This window comes from Astatotilapia calliptera, chromosome 11 (genome assembly GCF_964374335.1).
Source record: "Astatotilapia calliptera chromosome 11, fAstCal68.1, whole genome shotgun sequence".
NCBI classification, from domain to species: domain Eukaryota; kingdom Metazoa; phylum Chordata; class Actinopteri; order Cichliformes; family Cichlidae; genus Astatotilapia; species Astatotilapia calliptera.
The window spans coordinates 30,221,247-30,241,612 of NC_137432.1; the positions used below are offsets into that span (position 1 = coordinate 30,221,247).

Below are 20,366 nucleotides of genomic sequence, written 5' to 3' on the forward strand. Positions count from 1 at the left end.
AATTGATAATCACTTGTGGTTTTTAGCTATGACCTTTTTATAACCTTACCACATGCTATTACTGTAAAGATGACTGTAATGGTTGCATGAAATTAAAGTTCTCATTTCAAGCCAAACCATAATCTTTCCTAATCACATTCAACTTGTTGTTAGTTGTTGCTTTTTTCTGCTTAACACAAATCCAAACCAATAGAATTACCATATGAATCAAAGGATTAATTATGTTTCAACAGTGATTATTGACAGTTTAAACCAGAGGCTTATGTATCTCATGCTGCAGTATGTTCATAAAGGTCACAACAGATTGGAGGATTTCTTTTGTCTTATAGTGGGAATAAAATTATGTTCTGATAACGATGTGGGGTTACTCCTCAGTTATTGTGCAACTTGATGTAGCAAATGGTTAAGTTAACTTGAGATCTTTTTAATACTTTTTGACGTGTTTCATTTATGAGAAACAAAGCAAACCAACAAATAAAAGTTATTTTAGTTCATTTGGAGAAAAGACTATCCCTTTTTTATAATGGCCTGCTGAACCTGCATCAGCGTGTGTTGTGTAAATCTGGTAGAGATTATCGGGGTCCTCAGTTTTGATTGAAAATCGTCTCAAATTTGCCATGGCCGTGATGAGAAAGGTTTAACGTTACCCACAAACCCCACCTCCCTGTTGGTCCCTTTCTCTCTGCTCTCTTTCCCCATCCGCTGACTCAGCCTGTCAGTGGGTGGGTCTTTCATCCTGTCACTCAGTGCTGCTCCTGCTTCGTGATTAGTTTCTCTCTTCCACGCTGGTAGGCGGTGCCATCAGATCCACATGGAGGCAGTTGGGTATCTCTGTGCCCGTTAGTCTATTCCATCCTCCAGTGGCGACGCTCCAGACACGCTGGACCAACTTGGAAATACTGCAGCTGGACTAAGAAAAATATGCTCTGAAGACTTGCTTATTTTAATAATACTTTTATTGCTTAATCCATATTTTTTCAATAGCAGTGGGGAAGAAGACCTATCTTATTTGCGCGTAAAAGTCTCTTGTCATTTCATTCTTAATTAACTGGAGAGGAGAGCGCTGAACGATAGTGTTACTGATGTTTTCCTTGCATTTTAGATGGACTTTGAGCTCTTCTTAGCAATCACATTTACCTGTGACAATTTAACTGATTTACAAGTTAAACTGGCATAATTTATGGGAATATTTAGATTATTGGATTTTTTTTCCTTGGGGAACTTTGCGCTTTCCTGGAGATAACTATTCTTTTTTATGCGTAAAATCTTTTTGTTTGGGTCATTTTAAGAAACAGAGACCCGTTAGCGAACACTTTGCTATCTTGTGCAAGTGAAACGGGTTTGATGGAAACATGACCAAAGCCGTAACTGGGCCGGTTATCCTGCACACCCTATGCCTGCTCCCGCTCCTGCTGCTTCACGTCTCACCGGTGTGTCTGTCTGCGCAGCACGGACATCCAGCGCGCTACTTCGGCCAGATAGCAGAGAACTCTCCAGCTGGGACGCCAGTGGAAGGGGTGGTAATTTCTGTCACAGCTGCAAACTGCCCCGGTGCGAACCTCACTGCCAGTTTGAAGGGAGATTACGCGTCAGATTTCAGACTTGTTCACTACCGCGGGCATCGGGTCCATCGAGCGCAATTATGTTTGGTCTCCGCAAAAGCACTGGACCGGGAGTTTATAGCTATGTACGAACTGATGGTGGAGCTGCCAACTCGGTGTATGAGGAGACGAGCCATCGTCCAGATTGAGGTGTCCGACAAGAACGACAACATCCCTCTGTTTACCAGCGGGAACAAGACGATTGAAGTAGATGAATTAACGCCGCCCGGAACCGAGCTGGCTCGCTTTGACGCAAAGGACGGTGACGCGGAGAGCAATGGACATGTCACTTTTTACGCATCACCGGACTTGTACCTGCTCCACGTGGATCCACAAAACGGACAAGTGAGCCTAGCAGGATCTCTCGCTGGATTCAGCCAGGTGACTTTGCGCATTTACGTGAAGGACGGAGGAGATTTAGCACTGATAGGTGAGCCGGTGTTCTTGCGCATCAACGTCCGCCGGTCCAACAGAGCGCGACGGATGCCGCGGGCTCTGTCCGAGGAGCTGACCTACACAGTTACCGTTCCGGACCACGTCAGAGTTGGCGACCTAGTGTTCACAGTTCCTGACCAGAGGTTCGATCAACGGTGGTTTGAAGTGATATCCGAAGCCGACTCACCAGTCCAGATCGAGCGGGATTCGGGGCGTTTGTACCTGGCGCGCAGTCTGCGAGAGCCCGCCGAGGTGGTAGTGAAGATTCAGAGCCTCCGAGGTAAGAAAATTCTGGTTTTCTTTTCGTGCGTAAAAGCGCAAAGAAAGCCAGACTTACCTGAAGATTGTCATGCTGGCTTAGGAGGCTGGTGTCTACCTTTGGATGTTGAAGTAGACGTGGTACTCAAAGTGTATTTTATTGAGTCTTAGCCACATATCTCTTTTTTAAAATTTAAAAGTAGGGCCAGGAGTCAGCAAGGTAAAACCAAAGTTAGTAATCGTAATGTGGAGGAACATTACCTTTTCAGTACCTTTTCTAACAGTTTCAGCAATAATTTCTCCCTAAAATTATTGCTGAATCTTCCTTTCAGAATTGAGTGGTGCTCATTCATTTAGAGAAGTTTGCGCGCGTGCTTTTGTATGCTTTGGCTTTTTTCCATCTGAGTTTAAATCGACCTCAACGGTCACTTTCCACTCTTTCATTCATTCCTTACAACACTCCACACGGCACTGCCAAGTGTGTGTTTCTTGTGTGTGCGTGTGAAAGTCTGTGCGAGTAAAATACACAGAGTGAGATTACTGTTGCCAGTAATTTGTTAAAGGACAAACAGAACTGAGAGCGAGGTGAGGCAGAGTATATACAAGTCAACACACTTCACACAGAGATTTTACTTTTAAAATACAGTTACCACACACACACACACACACACACACACACACACACACACACACACACACACACACACACACACACACACACACATACATCCACGTGTTGATAGTTCTCCAAAAGGAAAAAAACTGGACTGCAGCTTATTATTTAAATGGCAAACAGCACTTGTACAGAATTTGTTTTGCTTACCAGCCTTTTTAACAGCACCTTTATTAGTTAGGATTCACAAGGGTTACACAGCCTGAACATAAAATATTCATATATCCATGATTTCCAAAAGACTAATCCAATCTGCCATTTCTGTGGTGAAGGTTGGATTGTGATATGTAGCAATAACGACCTGGTTAAAGGACGGCTTTTCAAATCATATTCACATGGTCGTATGTGTGCCACTCTTTCATCATACATTGCCATGGTTAAAAAAAGATTTAGATATAAGCTTAGAGGCAAAAACTTGTTTAAAATAAGCTATGCCTTGCATGGTTTTGTCTCTTTTCCTGCAATTACAGGTGAGCTTACAAGCTTATTTCGGTTGTAGCACTCTTTAGGTCAAATCTGCCTCTAGGTTTTACACAATTATGTGTTTTCACGCCCAAGTGCACTGTGTTAAAATTTACGTAAAACAAGTTTTGTCTTTATAAGTATTGCCATAGTTTGAGTAATAACTCAGGAAATTACAGAAAGATCAAAGACCTATTTAAAGGAGTTTAACAAACTACAAAAAAGAAAGACATTTATTCTACTTTACCATCAGCGATGAATATCAGCATTTAAAAAGAACATGTTTTCTACCTAAAGACCAGTTCTTACTTAGGAGTCTTCAAAAATCTGAAGCAAGCAAAGTCAAAACTTGGACAAATGAAAGCTGTATAGCCTAAGAAATTCTACTTAGGCTTTAGGTGAAATATGGATGTATTAACCCTTAACAAAACTCACCCAATCCCAGCAATCTGTCAGTCACAATCTCCCCACCCCCAAAGAGGCAAAATTCTCACATCTGGTGCTACACTCACTTAAAACCAAGAAATATTTAAAAATAGTATTAAATCTGCTGGTTAACATATTATGAGTCTGAAATGTGTTAGTGTCTTGCAGCTCTGATGTGTTTGACAGGATGAAATGACATCCAGATGCCAATGTGCTCATCCTACTTTGCAAAGTCAATGTTTAATCAAAAGACTAAACTCTTCACATCTGGATGGTGGTGGTTGTTCTGGCAATTCGGTGTCCTGGTCAGATCTGGTTAATCAGTTGATACAAACTGCATCTCCGATGTTTATTTGTAGAAATTAGTTGTGTTTGCTCACCTGGAGATCTCCCAGGTCTGAACACACAAGTCAAAACAGATCCAGAACCTCAGACAGGAAGCAGTGTTTGTGTTAAAGCAGACTGCCGAGCTCAGATTGGCTCTGGTTTGTGACTGCAGAGAAAGAGTGTGTGATTTGGTCGACACGGCATTGAGCGTGTTATAAACTGGCCGGCTGATTGAGGCGAACTGTCTTTCATCGGCTGTGGTTGCGATTTTGATCTGTGGGAATAAGGTCTGGGCAACAGCAGCGGTCTGGTGGAGGCAGTGCATTCGTCTTTGATTGGTCAGCTGGCTAAGCAGATGCTGTTTGTGTTTAAATAGTTTGCAGTTGGAAGTTCCTGACTAATGCTGGTCAAACAGGGAACATAAGTTTAACCTCTGGATCTGCAGATGAGTCAGTTCAGTTCAGTTCAGTTCATTTTTATTTCAAACATTTCAAACATGTGCCTTCACAATCATTACAAAATATCATTCCATTATTTGTTTGAAAAGGAGTAGGCTGAAGTATTTACTTATTTGTCCCTACCCCCTCAAGTTTTACCTCTCATTCATTTAATTTTTTTTTGTCTTAAATTAAACAAACAACATATGAAACATATGAAGTAAAACAAAACATAACATACATAAATCAAAACAAGAAATTAGCAAGCCCCACCACAGTATAGTTTCTTTCATATGAAAAATACAGAATGTGTATATTTGCAGATACACAAGTTATGGAAAAACAACAAACCAAAACAAAACAAAAAAACAAAAAAACAACCAAAAAAGAACCGCAACACCATTACCAGCAACATTACCATCCTGGGTTAACCCCGTTTTCTTCATTCTTATACTTATTTAAAATTAGGTTTTTATATTTTACTTTAAACTGTTTTATGTTTTGACTGTCTTTTATTTCTTCTGTTAGACTGTTCCATAATTTAACTCCTCCAATTGAGATTGACATAGTTCTTAAAGTTGTTCTAGCACTTTGTATTTTTAAATTCCATTTCCCTCTTAAGTTATACCCACCTTCTCTTTCTATGAACAATTTACAGATTTCTTTGGGAAGCAATTTATTTCTGACTTTATACATTATTTGCGCTGTTTTAAGCTTCACCAAGTCTTGGAATTTAATAGCTTGCATTTTGACAAAGAGTGCATTTGTATGGTCCCTGTACCCTACATTATTTATTAATCTAATGGCCCTTTTCTGTATTATAGTTATTGTTTGTGTGTTACTTTTGTATGTGTTTCCCCAGACCTCTACACAGTAGCTCATATATGGCAGTAGTAAAGCACAGTATAAAATGTGCAGTGCTTTCTGATCCAACATATGCTTTGCTTTTCCCAGGACGGCAATGCCCCGTGCCAATTTCCCCCGAACATAAGTAATGTGTGGCTTCCAACAGAGCTTGTGGTCAATGATCACCCCAAGAAATTTTATTTCATTTACTCTTTCTAAATATACATTGTCAACACATATTTCTACTTCGATGTTTTTCTTTTGGTTTCCAAACAACATAAATTTGGTTTTATCGAGATTCAATGATAATTTATTTATATCAAACCACTTCTTTAATATCGTTAATTCCTGTGTGATCATTTCCAAAACCTGTGGCAACTCCACACCTGAACACAGTATATTTGTGTCATCTGCAAATATTACAAACTTTAAAATCTCCGATACTCTGCAGATATCATTTAAGTACATAATAAACATTTTTGGACCCAGTACTGAACCTTGAGGTACTCCACAAGCTATATCCATCAAATTAGATTTATATTCATTTATTTGTACATATTGTTGCCTATTCCCTACATAGCTTTTTAACCATTCCAAAACCACTTCTTTTTCCCTGAAATCATCAAGTTTACATCTAAATTATTCATTAAAAAAAAAAAATCTAACAATGATTCATCAATCAATAGTATTTTTTTAGTTGAATGGATCAGTTACTTTTAGTCAGGCAGGATTTCTGACTAAAATGTGTAACAAGGACCTGAAAAATTAGCTTGCTTTAGTTCAGAAACTCAGAGAAAATCAAGTTCTGAATTTGCAGATTGTAAAAAAAAAAAAAGACATAAGATGTGAATCACAATTCTTGCAGTCCCACGTTCTCCTCACTGCCTGTATATAATAAATTACAGACAGATGTCAAGGTGTATGTTCCCCACCACCACCACCACCACCACCACCACCACCACATGCACACGCACAAACACAGACACGCACTGGTCTCTCTTACTCCTTGGCAGGATGTCCATCACTGCAGATAGCAGTGACTCTACTGACTCTGCTTTATCCTTGACTGTTTATAAATCTAAACACATGATAACAGCTGTCTTTGTTTCCTTACATGTGTCGTGGCCATGACTTTAGTAACTGAACAAATTTCCTCTACGTAGGCAAAAAAGAGAGCAACGGAGTAAATAATTTTGTGGTGAGGTAAAAGCTGGTAAATCTGGCAATTTTTAGCCAACAGTCTTTTACGTAACACATCTTTAGGTCTAAACAACAGAACAGATCCAATGCCTATGACTTCCACTTGTGACACTTGTACATAAATAATGTCTTCAATGTGAGCATTTGCAGATTTAAAGATAAGACAAAAGCAATACTGATGATTTTTAAATATTTATTGTTTTCGGTGATTGTTTAGTTAAGGTTTAAGCACAGGTTAGGTTTGGGCCTCGAAAACAATCTGTTCTTCTGTTTATTTTCTGAACTCCACTGAAAAGACCACAAGAACCTAGCCATAAAAATCAGTCATTCTAACCCCCTCCATAGCCAGTATACCCAATATTGTCATGTTTTGGTGAAGTTGTTTTGAGTTTTTGTAGATTATTGCTATCAGGAATTGACTAGGACACAAAAATATCCCAGATGTTTGATCAAAGGTTGTTTTAGTAGAGGAAAATACAAGCTCTACAGGTCTATGTCATGTTATGTCAGCTGGATTCAGCTGGCATGTTTTCAAAGAATTTTGTATCACTCTGTAGCATTCTACACTTTTATTGAAAATCCTGCCTTTGAGGTCTTTTTTACACTTTCACTTTCATATCAATGCTTTACACGACACATACTGCAAGGTCTTATGTTTAAACTTAATAAAGATAAAGGTATGTCAGTAAAACTACTTGTCATTATTAAGAGAAAGAGCCCATATAGATGCTGTGAGGCAACTTGACAGGTTAAACCACAATAAATAGCGATAGCATGCACGTGGTGTGTGTAGTGTGTAGTTGTCTGCCTCTTATAACTCCAGTGATTTTCCTGCAGCTTGAAATCTTATGTGATCTTGTCAATTTCATGAGTCCAGCAACTAACCACTCTTACTAGATTGTATCATGTCATACAAATCCTACATGATTTGGTTACGTTCAAGATAGAAACATGACATTCTTGTGTTCAAATTACAAGGTAGACTTTTAATGTAACAACCACCCAATTTACTTTTTTTGGTATACCGAAAAAAGTAGAGGCGGCTGCTCGACTTGACTGAGATGGATGCCTTCCCGTGCAGTGTCGCAAGATTTAACATTGCTATATTATTGACTTACTTCACTAGAACATGATATGAACAATTTAATCTACCCATGCATATCATGTAGTTTCTACACTAAATAGTTACACTTAACTTTAAAGCATGAGGCAATTGTGTTAAATACACGCAAGATGCTTACATAAATCCAAGAGATGGCCAATCCCTTTTTTTCAGTGTAGCGGCAACAATAACAGTCGCCTCAAGGTGACCCAACAATAATACAACCCTACAATCAAACAAGCCTATATGAGCAAGCAGTTGGCAGTGGTGGAAAGGAAAAACTCCCTTTTAACAAGAAGGAATTTTCAATAGAACCAGACTCAGGCTCAATTTTCCTTTTTAAATTTTCCAAGCAGCATTCTTTAAGAATACCCCACTTATTGGAATTTATTATTGGTTATTCAATAAGAATACTGGGGGCTGAATTCAGACGTCATAAAATGTTGTCAAATCTTGGAAAAACAAGCATACTTAAGCACGAAACAGTGAACATGTGAAGTAATCAAATGTGAACGCAGCAAGAAAACCAACTGAAATTAGCGACTATGACTCAGACAAACTTCCCAGAGTGCATAGCCTCTATTTTTTAACTGTCTCATTAACTGTAATAAATGTGTTTATTTGCATATTTAAATGAGAAAATCTTTCCTGTTGGCTGCAATTAATGCAGCTGCCTTCACACCGACGGGCCTGTTCCCTCATTAAGCTGCAGCTCTACTGTTGTTAACTGTTATTAAATGTTTTAGCCAAAGTGTGTTTGTGTCACACACACATACACACATACACACATACACAGATACACATTGTTTCTCAAACATGGTCCTGGTCTGTCAGGATTTTCTACAGATTTTCTGTGCTTGGCAGCCCTGAGGTGACAAACGTACACACACTCATACACACCTATACACACACAACTCACACACACACACACACTCATTTTTTCCCCCTTCTGTTTATTCTATTGTCTTTATTTCTGGATTTAGCCCGAGGCCGGAAGCAACCTGCCACAGCGCCACATGTTTGTGTGAATGTGTGTTTTGTAAGACGCCAAACACTATGGGACTGTGTGTCCTCGAGGCTGCTTAGCATCAGAGTGATTGTGTGTTTGTCAGTGCCACATACATTGATCACAGTAGTCTCGATATCTGTGTGTATTTGTTGGTATTTTAGTGTGTGTGTGTGTGTGTGTGTGTGTCTGTGTCTAAAGTGCTGGAGGATAAATTACTGTGACCACATGCTGAAGCTCCCCAGAATGACCTTTTTAAAAGGCAACAAAGCAGCAACACACATAAATAATGGACTGGATTCACCATATTGAACATTTTTACAGTTTGTAATTGCACAAATACTGAAGCTTTATGCATTCAGATATTTGAATATAGATTATTGATTCCAAAATCCATCTGTTTTTAGCTCAAACGTGTTATATTCAGTTTTACTTTTGGGATGAATTTTGCCAATATAACAATGATGCTAATGTAAGTTTTAGTACGTGCAATTGTTTTCAGAATGCTTGAAGCTAAAATGGTTCCTTAATTCTTAGCATTCATTAGCTTCAGTCCGGTCAGCATTCTAGCTGTATGAAAACAAGAATATAACCTACTTTTAAGGCTATAAATCATCATCATAATATATCATGGCTGTAATAAAACTTGGAATCTCAGTGGATAACTACATGGACCAGAGACAGTTTTTTCTTTTCCGTTCCTCTTTGTCTGTCCCCATTCCACTTTTCCATCACTCTTCCTCCCCATTGTTTCTGTTTCTCTGTGTTGTCCTAATAGCTTATTGACAGCCAATCAGCTGTACCCTTGGGCAAGACTGCTCACCAATCACCAAGTAGGACAAGGTCATTTAATCTTGACTGGACCAATAAATACACACCCAGTGCAGCAATGTGGAATAAATGCATATACAGTATGGAACTTTATTTATTTATTTTATTACATAAAGTTCTTCAAACTGTTTTGTTGTTTCAGAGACATTTTGATGGTTGTAATTTAGAGCAAATTCTGTCAATATACATTTTAGAAAGTTCTGTGCTAACCTGGGGGTCAGTAAAGTAAACCCAGTGCAGAAGTACCTTAAAGTGCAATACCACTGAAGGCTGCTAGTGTATGATTTCAAAGCGTCACTGGCTCCAAAAGCGTCGACTTCGCTTACAGCACACCGAATCAATATTTTCCACACGTCATTATGATGTCATTAGCTAAAATGAATGCTTCCTACCAGTGTCCTGGTGCCCTCAGGAAAATAATTCTGTCAATAAGTAGATATTCGGCTTCAATGTACCATCCAGCAACATGTCAGAGGGTTCGTTTGACTGAGAATTCAACTCAAAAACTCTGAGATTGCCAGCCTGCTGCTTGACAACCAAGACGGCTGTGTTTTTACAAATTAGTTTTCACTGTCAGCTTCTCTCAGAACTGAACAAAATGGATCAACTAGCAAACATTTGGAAGCTTTTTTTCATTGTATGTGACACTGAACTGAATATAAATAATAATTACATATTTTCCTTATAAAGCATTCTGATTCTGATTCTCAGTATCTTTCAAACTAAGTAAGACAACTTATCAGTAGGGATATGGAGCATTTCATAATGTAGTGCAGTCCCACTACATATGTAAACCACCCCAGGAAATCCTCACATACACATTTGTCATACCTCTATTGCCCAGACTAGATTTGCTGTTAGATTTAGTGCATATCCACTGTATCAAAGCACAGTACATACTAATGTATGTTCTCTGTCCAATAAACACTCACACACACACACATACACCAATAGAGCCAAGTTTCAGATCTTGAGAAACTTTCATCTGGGTTAATTAATAACATAGTTCAGAGGACAGACACACATACACACACACAAGCTGCAGGCTTGATCACCACTTTGCTCCACTCAGGGTACCACAGGAGACGTGTATGTGTGCATATGACATTCTGAGGACCACACACACACACACACACACGCACACACACACACACACACACACAGACACACACACTCATGCTATCCCTCTCTTTTTTGCTGTTATCTACTCAACTCTCCTTTGCCATTCTACAGCTCTTTCTTTGACCTTTAACATTTCTGCTGCTGACCCATCATGCATAACCTCATTTGAAAACCTTTTGGAAACAGTTGGGTTCAGAATTAAAGAGAATGTATGTAGCAGGAAAAAGGTGACCTCCTTTTCCCATCCAGCAATGTACTAAGTGTATGACACAGTAATTTTTCATCAAAAAAAGGATGCAAATGCATATAAAACAGGGTCTGGGATGAAAACCGGAGAAAACAGTTTCCTACCCCACCCCAAAATATGTCTTGCATAACTGGTACTTCATATTTTGTGTTTTCTGTCCAGTACATAAAACAACCTACCAGCGGGGCCCAAAAGATGAATCCTTCTGTCAACATGAGTGTAAGATTTGTAGTTCAAAGTATGGCATCTTGACAAAACTAAAATATTTGGAGAAATATTTACCCCTGAGAAAATTCTTAAGCATTAGTTCTTCGGAAATTAAAGCTCTTGTACCTCAGTTTGAATAAATAGGGCTGGTAGGGAAGCTTGATGTTTGTAAGTGCTGGTCGACAGATGTTTTTTCTAAGAAAATAAGACCATAACACTCAGTAATAACGACAAGACTTGTTCAGATGAAGCTTCGGCGTGTGAGCAGGGATTATATAACAGAAGTGAACAGAGACGTCTTTTCTCCCCGGTTTAGTCGAGCTGCTCTTCTCGCCGTCCTGCACCGACACACAGTGATAATACAAACTGACTTCCTCCTCCCCTCTGTCTCCATCTCTTGCCCTGCTGAGGGATGGAGGGATGAATGAAGGGATAGAGAGGAGTAATCTGCAGTCAGACTCACACTTCCCCTTCAGTAACTGAACGGCAGTGTTTACTTCGGAAAACATCAAAAAACAACACCCTGTCTGTGAACCTACACACACACAAACTAAAACACACATGCAAACAACTGGACAGTGACCTCAGCTGTGTGTATATGTTGGTAGCATGTATATGTTGCACATCTGTCTTCTCCATGTTAGCTTACTCCCCCAATGCAAACTCAGGCACACACACATACGCACACCCTCGGGGTTGTTACACATCATTGTTTGTTCATGTGTGTGCGCTGACGTGTCCCTGCTAATTGCCTCTCATCACTTTCGGCTGATGCTGTTCTCTTACAGCTCAGGAGGGAAACAGACGGGGGGATTGATAATGAGATGGATGGCGCTGCTAGTGTGGCTGAAAATTCATAGGGTATAAATTAACAGAATCCGACAGCTACCGAGCAAGTTGATAATCAGCCTGAATCCTGACGTATCTGTTTCAACTTAAGACCATGTTACCTGATGAATGACCTATCATGCAAAATCAATTAGAAAGTGAAACTATGCAATGACTATTAAGAACAGAAGTCACTGTGTGTTGGTAGATGGATCTGTGGCATCTGTGTATGCTTTGAGTTAAAGGTACACTCAGCGAGTTTTTTGTTTGTTTGTTAATTTAATAGAAAAAAATAATGTGTTCATAAATGTACACTGTTTAGTGTGTAATTACATCTTTCAACAAACTGATGCTTCCTCATAAGCTTAGAATTAACGTCTTAAAAATACACAGGAACGAGTGATGGTCTGTGGAAGCTGCCATCTTGACTACAGTGGCTACAGTGCTATTTAGCCTAATTGCATTTAATGCATGTGGCTAGAGATTGGTCACATATTTAGAATGCCAAAGGTAATGGGACAGATAACTTTTCATTTGTGTGCAGTGTCTGCATTTTCAGACTTAAGATATTTTCATAGTTCATATGTATGTTTTATTATCTGAGAAAGAGTCCCCTTTACCAATTAAGTAAAAACATGAAGAAAAGAGACTATGTGACTGGCATCTGAAAAAAATGTCATCCTTTTCCTCCTCACAATAAGCCTGAAGTCCAGGCTCTAAATGACAACAACAACAGGTGGTTATAAACTTGATGATGTTGGCTCCCATTAAGGTTGCACCAGTTTTTCTTTTAATAGAACTTACCTATCATCAACCATATGTCAAAGAAGCATTGTTTCCTCCTCTATCTGCATAAGTAAACTGAAAGCGATATCTACAAAGTAGCAGGATGAGAGAAGTCACTCAGCATGGAAGTGGTGAGAGAAACTTTAGAGTGATGAACTGTAGACTTCAATGATGTGTCAGTTTTATCCAGCAGCAGTTTATGACCTTCACTGATCCCCGCAGCATGAAGAATCACGTTTAAAACCTTAGCGTCTCCAGAGTCCTGGTCTGTCCATCAATCTTCAGCATGACACTCCTCCTCCTCGCTTTGTCCTCCTCATCTTCGTCTCCCTCGGGTTCTTATTCCTCTCACCCCTCATGGTTGACCCCAGGGGAGATGGTTTCTCTGTCCGCTTTTTGGCTCACTCTTCCTCCGCTTCAAGTCAAGGTCGCTGTGCTGATTAAAAAGTATACTCTCCACTCAGCGCCTTATCAGGACTGAACTCGTCTCTTTAGGGGATCGGGGCAGAAGACAGAAAGGAAATGGTAAGGCCTGTTCTCACCACTACTACTGTCATTTCTCTGGGCAACAGAATTTTTTTACACATTGCATGGAGCTCTTGGATCTGAAATGTACTCTTTATATAGTATAGTATTATCTACTGTAGATACATATATGCCTAGCTATCTTTCAAGAGGAATGTTTGTTGCTCTCTCTGTAGCCATTGTAATTACTCACAGAGAAAATTACTTTGTCAGTAAGATAGAGTTATTTTGTAAGTGAGGCATATGGAATTTGTCCATGTTAGTAATTTTAAATATGTGAACATAAAATCAAGAAATTATGCCCTCAAATGTAAAGACCACACTCTTTAGAGGATAAAAAAAAAACTGCCATGGAAAAAGATCTTTTTCAAACAACCAAACAAATAGTTCCTCTGGAGGAGCAGCAGCAGCAGCAGCAGTTCAACTAGTGTGCTTTAGGAAGAAGAAGGGCTTTCATTATGGCTTCATCTGCACACACGAACACACACACGCACACACATCTTGCTTACTTGCTGCTTATCACCTCTCGCTAAGCCACGGGAGTGAAGATATTGGGGACATTCAACATTTTCAGGAGGCAGTTTCGTTTCCAGCAGTAAAAGCAGGATTTTTCCGCAGGTCTAAGCAAGAATTGCAGTGAACTTCCTGTCACCCCCACCCTCCCTTCCCCCTTTACATCTACTGTTTGAGAAGCTTCTCCCCTCATTATTGTACTGTTAATAAAAATGTGTAGCAAATACGGTCATGGATTTACACACGCAGGAGGTATTATTACATCTGTAGTTTAGACATTTAGCTCACACTTTGCACCTGGAGGTAAAACAAGTGGCAGCATCCAACTAAACCTCTCTGTCCAAGCAATATGGGTTTGTGACTTTACAGAATATATTTTTACCAAAACATTTTTGTGACACAGATTTAAGTCTTGATTGGATTTTCTTTTGTTTTGTTTTGTTTTTACCAAACTTTGGAGTTGTAGTTAACTTCTCCACTAAAAAACACTTCATGAACAGGATTGTACTTTTGAATTTCTATCAGTAGAATCAGGTTGTGTAACATATAGAGAATAGTATAAAGACTATAGTAAACAATATAGTAAAAACAATAATAAATAAATAGCCAAACGTCAAGTTTGGTTGCGTTTACTTTTAATCTTGTTATCTCAAGCGGTGATTCAGAATACGATGCAGTTCAGCAGTTCCAGTGTCTGAATTTTCACTGATGGTGAAGAAGACAAAGAAACTACTATTTTTCTTAAAATAAGGCAGATTGGCCGAAAGTAACTAATAAGCTGGTCTGTTTATAAATAAGAGAGCAAATGTTTAATCCCCATTACTTTTACAGTGAAAATGATACACCATCATTAAGCTCAGATGGACCTTTAAACATCATGGGGAGCCGCAATAACATTTTGGCCTTCATAGTGCTCACAGCAGAAGGTGTTTTCCACAATGTTCATATCATATATCCTCTGATGTACCAGTCTGACCAGTCCATCTGCCACACACACACACACACACGCACACATTCAATGCCAGCTGTCACACAGCAGTCCCATGGCACCTGACCCACATGGCCACATATTTATACACACACATAAACATGCTGCAAATTAACGTAAAAGAAATCACTTGCACTGACACATCCATCAAGTTTGTGTGGTGATAAAGTCAAGGCGTCCATGCCTCATGTCCATTAAGTTTGTACAAAAGACTTCTAAATTTCACTAATATGTTATTATTAATGAAATTCTTCACTGATAATAAGACTATTAAGAATTTCACTAATGGGTTAGTAAACAATTCCTCCAGTTGCTGCATCATCACCCCAACAAAATTGCAAATAGCATTTCAGTTTTCTATGAGCTGTGTCCGAGACAGAGTTGATACATCAACTTGTATTTTTTGAGTGTTAAGTGGGAAGCCAAATGTACAAAATATATTTAGGAAAAAAGATTAAATTGAAGATTAAATTGATCTGCACCAGGAATCTTCATCATAGCAACATTGTTAAAAAAAAATCCCAATACTAAACTGTCCCACTTTAACCCTTCCCTCCTTCCTATGTCCACAGTCTAAACATCAAAGTGGTCCTCACAGAGTTACAAGTAGAAGGCACACGCATACATGTGTGACCTACTGGCCTGACAAATGAAGCTCCACTAATTAAAAACACTCTCAAAGTTAGATGTAGCATGGCAATCAACCTGAGCAGCACGCACACAAACATACACTACAGGAACAATAGAGGGCTAAACTTTATACGGTTGTCACATGCCGCTTCAGGGATGACAACATGAGTCTAGATGTCCATCGCCTCACACACATACATACCCACACACACACACAGACACACATACCTCTTCAGTGCAGGGTTAGTAATCCAATATGAAGCAGGTTAGGGTTTGAAACACCTCGGCCTCAAATCAGCTCTGACAGGACGGCCGCCACTCGCTCCCTCACACCCCGAGGGGTCCGCCACAGTGTGTGTGTGAGTGTGTCAACGTGTCAACCAGTCCGGCCACCACGGCCTGGTAACACCTAGCTGAGCCGTGTTTGTGTTTTATCTTTTCATGCACGTTTTCTGTGCTCAGTGAACCTGTTCTTGTGACTCTGTTAGATCTTATTGTGTTTTATGTGTGTGCTTATTTCTATTTATGTGTGTGCATATATATGAATTTTATTTATTGATTTTTTTTGATAATGTGCTATGTTTTGAACAGTAGCTATTTGGCTGAAATATCATCATCATCATCATCATTATTATTATTATTATTATTATTATTATTATTATTATTATTCAGTTGTTGCTTATCATTAGTACTAAAATACTCAGAATATTTGGGTAAGGAATTCTGAATAATAACTAAATTTTCTTAAATTTTATCAAATGTAACTGAAAGTTGAAGGAATGCATCTGGTAGATGCTGCAGAAGAATATTAAATAGCAAAGTGCATGCATTTATAGCTATTTGTTTCTATGGCGTGAACTTTTGAATAACATTTATATCTGTTGCCATGTTGACACTTCCGTCAACATCTTAATTAGTGGTAACATATATTAACACTTTTTTGAGGACAGGCTTCTTGAATTATCTGTTTTCTACAATTAACTGTACAGAAAGCCATCGTTCGTTATTTCATTTTATTTCAGTTATTTATAGGGATTGAATCACTTTTTAAGCCAGCTAGTGGCCATATAAGGAACTGCCACTTCTGTCACCTCAGCATTAGCTTTGTTTGTAAAACCCTTATCTTGTCTTTTGCTAATATCTTATACTAACCCTTATAAATGTGCAATCATTTCTTCTGATGTTAATGGATATATTCATTTTAGCTTTTAAATTCCACAGAAAGTCTTGATATTATACTGGACTTGATAATGCTGCAACTTAATTTTGATATATAAAAAGCAGATGGCACGGTGGTTAGCACTGTTGCCGCACAGCAAGAAGGTTCAATTCCACCATTCCACCGGGGTCTTTCTGTGTGGAGTTTGCATGTTGGCCTGGGTTCCCTCTTGGTACTCCTGCTTCTTCCCACCATCCAAAGATATGCTGTGGTGATAGGTTAAATGATTGATCTAGTACATGTGAATGTGATGGCGAGTGGTTGTCTGTCTCTGTGTGTTACACTGGCGACCTGTCCAGGCTGTACCCCACCTATCACCCTATGTCAGCTGGGATAGGCTCCAGTGCCCCCCGTGACCCTGAAAAGGTTAAGCAGAAGTGGATGGATAAAAAGCAGAGGTTTCAAAACTCTAGTATTAATAATAGAAACGCCATTGGACTTAATTACCCCTTATTGATCAACACAGTTTACCGCATTGCTGTTCTAATTTCCCTCAAAACTTTATGTAAAACACAAGCAGGTTAAAAATAACACACTTTAATTGCATTTATAAAGTAATTAACTTCAAGTTCATTTTCTTCTGCATAGGTATAATTGATGTGTGCGTACTTTCAGTTTACACATAAATATAGGCACCCAAAGAGATAATAAAATATATTAAGAGACAGGGAGGACATTTCCGAAACAGAAATGTAGAAACACAACATTCATGCATGCGCTCACATTCCGATGCACACTCCCTGCTGAACACTGGTGTGCTGAAGGTGTGAGGACATTTCTATCTACACGCCTGCTGACTTATTGATGCCACTTGTCAAATATAAATGCATCACTGTGATCCAGCAGAGCCATAGAGAGACAAAGAAGAAGAAACATTTTACAAAACAGAAGAAGAGAGGATGTTTCTCTGTTAGTTTTCCCCTCCGGAGCTTGTTGGTTTTTCTGTCTGATGTTTAGGGAGTTGGAGGATGAAGATGAGGAGGAGGAGGAAGAGGAGGAGGTGGATTTCAAAGTGGCTTCCAGGCTGGAGAGTGTTTTACTGAAGATATGCAGCGGCCATTTTGTTGTCTTCTTTGCTGAGTTTTTTAGCCCTTCGGGGCAGCGATGGTGAACCAGTTCGTCACACACACGCTGTGGTTGTAGAGTGTGGTGTAAAACAGGAAGAGTTTGTTTCATGAGTGTTGTTCAAATTTTAAACTATGCATATTTTTATGCTTTAATATTGATTAGCAAGCACAGAGTGAGCTGGTATGATTTGTTTTGAGAAATCTGAAATGTAACGTGTCGCATATGTATGTAGAGTTTTTGATTGATTTGATAGTATGCAAATGAAATTGTACAGAAAAAAACAGAGAATCATGTGATTTGACATTTAGATTTCAGTCATGGCTGTCTTGTGTCAGCTTGCAGAGTTAAAACGAAACCAAATAAACTAAAAGATATCTTTTTCTGGATTTTTAAATGACATGGAATTTCCATTTTCCGTCACTGCAGTAAGAGTAACTTTGGTTTATAGTTAAATAAGCTTAAACATTGCAGCCTTTTGGTATGAGACCTTTAAAATACCCATGAGCCCTGGGGTCATGTTAAGAAGTCAGTCTGAGGTGTAAATCAGCGCTGTAGCAAATTCAGTGTGCCTCATTTTCAAAGCAAATACAAGTGCAGTGGTTTCATTTCATTATTAGTGGTAAATAAATAAATAAAAAAATAAATTTAAACCTGAGTAATTGGATACTTCAAGATGAAATAGAACCTCGTGGTCTGTTTGGCTCCATTCAGTTAATTTGTATGTGCCCAAGCTTGACTCTTAATTAAAGAAGCAGATATTTTCAAACACCTTGCTGTATTTAGCCATTAAAGTTTTATGTCAATCAAAGAGCTGCCAGTCAATTACATTATATCAGCAAGGAATGAACAGGATTTGCATAATGACAATTTACTGATCCCATGGTTTGACCTGAAAAGACACATTGATCAGTTATTCAGCAGAAAAGGATGCAGCTGTTCTCGTTACAGGGCAGGCAAAGAGATGGGCAGATACACAGAGAGATGCATATTATATGTAATCATAGCATCTGGTCATTAATCGGATGGTTAGTTTCTTATTGATTACTCCTATATTATTAGAGTTTACCTGTACCTCCGAAAGCAGGAGAGAACACAGAGCTGGTTAAAAACAGAGCTGTATGTGGCTGAGTGACTGAATGAGGTAAGCTCTTGAAGCCAAACTGTCCAAACATCATTCATTTTGCTAAATAGTCCAGACAAATACTTGGAAACTGTTCTTCTTGGCAGATTACGCAGTAACTCAGTGAATGATGACAAAAAGTAATTTAGCCTTTTTCAGAAGTTAATAAAATGATTCATTTTCTGATTTGATTTGTCAAACAGAAAGAAAAACCTTAAACAAGAGCTTCAAAATTGGTATTTTTAGATTGGTTTTTTTAATGCGTGTAGGTGACTTGTTCCTGTACACTTTGTTGGCAAACTTGCTCCCTCAAATTGCCCCCTGAGGGATAAATAAGGCATTCTGAATTGAATTTCACTGAATTTAATGTGTAGCTGGCCTCACACAGCTGAGTGTTCATGGAGTGGAGGTGTAGTTTGTTCTGCATGAGCAGGCTGCAGGTGTGTTGATGAGTTTTAGGAGCTAAAACAAACAGCCAGCGGCTCTGTCATCACTGCGATGCTGGAAACCCTGAACTTGCTTCACTTTGTTTAATGAGACGTGAAGAAACTTAGGTCTCTGCATTAAAGTGTGTTTCTTCGTGTGTCTGTGTGTCGGTGGGGGGCTGGGGGTTTGGGGGAAAGGGGGGTCTTATATTTTAACAGAAACAGTTCTGATGAAAGATGCCATGGTGGGGTCCTGTAGCTGAAACACCATCTCATCAGCCGCTGTTTATTATTCTGTAAGAAGCTTCATTAAACTTAACCCACGTGGTAATAGTTTTAAAGACAGAAAAAAAGAAAATGGAAACAAACAAGGTTAATAATAATGGAATAGCAAGGGATGTAAACATGCATTATGAAGTAGAAGGAATACAAAATTAATAGATAAAACGAAAAGAAGATGTAGGGTTTTTTTTACAATCACCTCTCTTTTGTTGTTCTGCTAAAAGTGCATAAAGCAGGTGAGTGAATTCCTGCGTGTCAGCTGCAATAAACGTCTCACTCTAGCAGCACCAGGGTGACGCAGCTCTGTCAACGCACCCGCTGGAGACTCCATTTCCCACAAAACACTGCTCAAAAGTGACTTCTCAGATAACATAGTAAGTGTCAGGAGTTTAAGATGTGATGACAGAGTAAGGGATATGATGGATTGGAGCATTTCATTGAGCTGACAGCAGCCATGTGGACATGTAAGAACAGGTCTATGTAGTGAAGGAGGCCCAATGACAAAGGCTGTCCTAAAATGACAGCTCTATTTAAGAATGAACATGTGCTTATACCTTATTATCAGTTTCTCTACAGGGAAGTTTTTGGCTTATTAAAGTTTGTTGTGTTTCTCTTTTGGAAACACAAAATAAAATGCTACAATTTACAGACAAGTAACAATTTTCCCTAGTGGCCATTTGTGTTACTGCAACACAATTTACACAGATTAGCCATACATGCGCAACGTCTGCAAAGTGAATCCAGCTTCTTTAACTTGAAAGTTTTCCTCCTTTTCCTCACCTAAAACATATGTTCATAATGG

The 20,366-nt window shown here is 39.0% G+C and overlaps 1 protein-coding gene across 1 annotated transcript in view; it reads left to right on the forward strand.

The window, feature by feature from the left end:
• Positions 1-848: 848 nt before the first annotated feature.
• Positions 849-20,366, forward strand: part of LOC113031425 (neural-cadherin) — a 144,503-nt gene continuing 124,985 nt past the window's right edge. The window contains exon 1 of the mRNA XM_026183492.2: positions 849-2,316. Coding sequence (XP_026039277.2) covers positions 1,353-2,316 — 964 coding nt within the window. The 5' untranslated portion in view covers positions 849-1,352. The remainder of the gene's footprint in view (positions 2,317-20,366) is intronic.